Source organism: Merops nubicus, unplaced genomic scaffold, assembly GCF_000691845.1.
Source record: "Merops nubicus isolate BGI_N331 unplaced genomic scaffold, ASM69184v1 scaffold23260, whole genome shotgun sequence".
Classification (NCBI taxonomy): Eukaryota; Metazoa; Chordata; class Aves; order Coraciiformes; family Meropidae; genus Merops; species Merops nubicus.
In genome coordinates, this window is record NW_008581174.1 from 65,585 (window position 1) to 69,968 (window position 4,384).

Sequence of the window (4,384 nt, forward strand, 5' to 3'; positions counted from 1 at the left end):
CAGCCCTATTTTCAGGGACAGTTGAGGTGATGTAAACTCAAGAATCTGAAGTGACTACTAACAAGGGATATATATTCAAAATGATTTAAGGAATTAGAACTATCTTTCAGTACTGCTTATGTTTTTTGCTCTGTCAAAAACATTCAGAAGCCAGTCCTTGAAATAATTTTCCCAAGATAACTATTTCACTGTTTTTTCAGCTTTTGATGAGTCTGGTTCTGCAATCACCTTCTTTTGAAGATCTGCAACTACAAGATTTTATCAGCTTAGACGGAGGAAAGAAAATTCATTATAAACTGCACTCTAACTGGTTATGAGGAGTGAAGGATACTGAACCCTAAAATTAGGGGGGAAAAAATACAACACTCAAGTCAGAATTAGATAACCTTTACAAAAAGCAGCAGGTAGCTCTCACCTGGTATTTTCTTGTAGAAAGGGCAGTGTTTTTTTCTTGCTCCTTCACCTGTAGTAGGCAAGTCTTTATATTTTTTTCTCCACCGTGGTCGGGCACCAGAACTTACATCTGCAACAGCTCCAGTTTTACCTGAATTTTCTGTAACTGCTTCTACATCTTCCACAGAGCCTTCAGCTTTCCTTTTTTGCTGTCTGGGACTCTTCCCATTGGGAGTTACTGAACTTGACCTCTGCTTTCCCTCACCCAAACATGTCTCTCTTTTGCTTTCCTCAATTACTTTGGGTTTTAACCCAAAGAAAACACCAATGTCCATTTGTTTGAGTTCTTTGGCAGAAGTGGACTTGGCACTCATTCTTGCCAAAGAAAGAGATGGTACTCTTTTAGAGATGGGGCTGGGAAAGCACACAGCAGCTGTATTAAGATTTCCTTCTTTCTCCACTACTGACTGCAAACTCTCCTGGCAAGCCATTTTTTCAATTGCATTGGCAGTCATTTTATCTGTATTTAAAATGCTACTTGGGTCCCTCAAAATATCCCTTTTCTGTGTCAGAAGAGACTCAGTATCTTCTCTGACTAGCAACGATGATGTCTCAGTAAAACTCACATATACAGAATCCACAGCAGAAGCACCAGTATCTTCTGACTTGGTGTTAACTGCTTTAGCAGCAGAGGAAATCAATTCTGGCTGTTCAACCTCCTCACAATTAAAAGGAGAAGAGGATCCACTGGCTGGCAGCTCTTGCTGATGCTGATTATCTGCACATGTTGAGTTACAGAACTTGCCCTTCATTCGACTTGGAGAAACCAGTTTTATGCTGTGATCTATATGGTTCAATGTATTTACTTCCTCACAGTGTTTTTTTTTAACAATATTTCCCATTTCGGTATGCTCATACTGAGGCTTCTGCTGTAAGAGGTGTCCATTAAATGTTTTAACTGCCACAGAATTAGATTCTCCATCTTCAAAGTTCCAGACTTTTAATAACTTATTTTGTGATATTTTTATTTTCTTCTCCTCTTCCTCAGTTTCCTCTTCACTTTCCTCAAAAGTACTCAGTGGAGAATAAGAAATTTCACAGTCACTGAAGTCTGCATTTGACTGCAGTAGACTTGGCTGACTTGTTTCTTTCTGACTACACAGATCTTCTCCTGTTCCACTTCCTTGAGAGGATGCAAAGTCATAAAATTCAAAGGTACAACTATTACCTGTGGTCTGTGTGAGCTGGAGTGTCTGCTGAGGCTTTGAAACATCTGCAAAAGAGGAAGTATTTTCCCTGGTTATACTCAGAGGCTTCATTTGCGGTGACTGCTGTACCATCAATGCACAGTCATTGTTTGGGACATTTTTTATGTTATTAGATGGTTTCTCATTCTGTGAGATTTCCTCTACATGACTTGGGGAACAGCTGGGCTTTGCAGCAGTAGAACATGTCATCTTCCTCTCTGAAGTGTTTGCTGAAGAGTCTACAAGATAATCTCCTGCCCTGCTTGCTGCAAGTAGGAAATGGCTGTAACGCTTGTAGTGCGATGGAATGGTGGAAGTGCACAGTAAACCATCAGGACACTCTACAAAAAGAGTTAAACAGAGAAGTAATGTTGATATCTTTGCAATTATAGTTGGCATAATTATTAAAATAAAAATCACATGCAACATGTAATTTAAAAGCTTTTTCTTGTAAATGCAGCTGTCAGAGGACAGAAGGCATGAGTAAAAAGTAATTTCCAAGCCGCCAAGACCTCATGTCCCAAGCTGGCTAGAAATGAGAATGCTCCCAGCCCAAAACCAAACAGCTGCTGCCAACACAGCACTATGCCCGAGTTAATACAGCCCCCGAGCAACAACAGAACTGAGCTGTGTCTCAATACTGCACTCAAGTAATCATGGGGCTTCCAGTTTAGAGTCGTCTCACACGTAAGCAGTGAGCTCTGAGAAGCATCATCAAAAAAGGCAGTAGAGATGTTCCAAAACAAATCCAACCTTGGTTCTGAATCAACATGAAACTCCATTTCAATTTGTCTGCTGGGTTACACAATTATTTTTTTTAAAAAAAAAGTCATGTATTTACTTATGTGAAGAAAGGATTCAGATGTCAGAAAAAAAAAGCTGTGGCAGTACTCTAAACCTTTTTTGTTGAGTTTGCTAGCTTAACTTTTCAGGATTTTAAGGTGAATGCATAAATCAATCACAAGGATTTTTCATCTGCTAATTACAGGAGTAATAGATGGAAATGATGTTAACATATCTGCCTTAAATTAAAACCACCGTCAAAATCAGGATTAAAGGGCTTGCATTCATTATTCTGAAGAAGAAACTTCAAGGAAAGTTACAAATATGTAAAAAGAAAAGTGACAGTGTTACCTACAAATCCTTTACTCAGGTTTCCTGACTGTATACTTCCTGTCTTTCAAAAGTTATGAAGTGTACTAAGAACCTAAGCTGGATACCTGGATTTGTTCAGACTTGGTATTTCTACACATGAAACTAGCAGTTGGAACGAGTCAGTCTTGTTCCTCTCATACAGAACTGAAAAGAAAACTGCTGTCTTATGATACAGGAATGCTCATGTATAATTCTGTGTAAAATTTCTACAGCATACTGGCTGAGGGGCTAACATTTAAATTAAATTAGTATAACAGGCTTATTTCAGCTTCATAACCGACTGATTTCATAACCGACTGATTTCATAACTGACTGATTTCATAACTGACCGATTTCAGCTTCCAATTGTCCATAGGCAACTGGACAAATCATACAGCAAGATGGATAAGGATAAAGAAATTTGGTGTAAAAAGTAGCAGCTTCCTCACTGAAGGAGGGTTTTTTTGCTGATGCTTGGTCATTGAAAAAGGTTTTTTTAATTTTATAAAAGTAAACACGGAGCTTCAGCTTCTTCAATGAACTACTAAAACCACAGCTTGATAAACAACCATGAATCTTTATCACTATTCTACAAAGTTTGATATTAGATTCCAATGAGATTTTCACATCAGATTTCCATGTTCTTCACAAAGAACCAAAAATGTAATTTGAAAATAATACTGACAACTGTTCAGTAATAACATTGTAAAAATCGTACCAACCACCATCTCAGATTTCGAACTAAATATGAAAACTAACCTTTACAGCAGCATTATGTAAGAAGCCTTTAACTTTCTTCTGAAGACTTTTTTGTTACTCTGTTCATACCTTTTTCAAAGGATCCTGGAGTATCCAAACATTCAGCAACGTGCCACCGAGGTGTCTGGACCAATAGCAAAGCGAAGGGCATCTGACAGCTCGGGCAGTATCCATCGTGGGCAGGCTTTGCGCTCTGTGAGCTCTGTTCCGTCCGGCTACTCACACTGTCCTGGGAGTGCACGCTACTCTCATCTTTACATTGATCCACATCCTGATTTGGCCCAAATCCCTCCTCAGTTTTTGGAAGACTCTCAGTTTTCTCTACGGATTTTTTTTTCTTTCTTTTTGTTTTTGGCCTGCACTTGCCATCACTTACTTTCCGCACGGGTGCAGAGATGCTCTCTGAATTAGTCTGATGCTTTTGCTTCCTAATGGACTTGTATTCCCAAATGTCCTCTTCCAATAAAGCATCTTCAGACATGGCAAGTCATGAAATATTCCCCTTTCTTTTAAGCAAGAGTTCACAAAGCTACCTTTCCCCCCGCTAGTATGTTTTCTCTTCCCTCCCTCCTTCACTATCTGAAAAAAAGCGCCTGAACTCCATTTTAAAAAACCAACGCTGGGCCACAAACCAAACAGCAGTCCGTGATGGGACAGAAGCATGATGGATCTTACCCTAAAAATAATTTAATGAGCGTCTCTTTGAATATTTGTGATCACTCCTGTTAAACAAACCTCGAGTCTGGAAGACGCGGGAAGACTCCCAGGGTGGGCCATTCCCTACGGAAGCACCCGACCCGGCCTATTCACCTGGGAGGTGAAGCCCAGGTAGCCCCGCTCTCCCGGCTGCC

The 4,384-nt window shown here is 39.8% G+C and overlaps 1 protein-coding gene across 1 annotated transcript in view; it reads right to left on the reverse strand.

The window, feature by feature from the left end:
• Positions 1-4,014, reverse strand: part of DCLRE1A (DNA cross-link repair 1A) — a 17,235-nt gene extending 13,221 nt beyond the window's left edge. The window contains exons 1-2 of the mRNA XM_008949112.1: positions 3,603-4,014; positions 416-1,981 (exon numbers count right to left, since the gene is read on the reverse strand). Coding sequence (XP_008947360.1) covers positions 416-1,981; positions 3,603-4,014 — 1,978 coding nt within the window. The remainder of the gene's footprint in view (positions 1-415; positions 1,982-3,602) is intronic.
• Between the last annotated feature and the right edge of the window lie 370 nt (positions 4,015-4,384).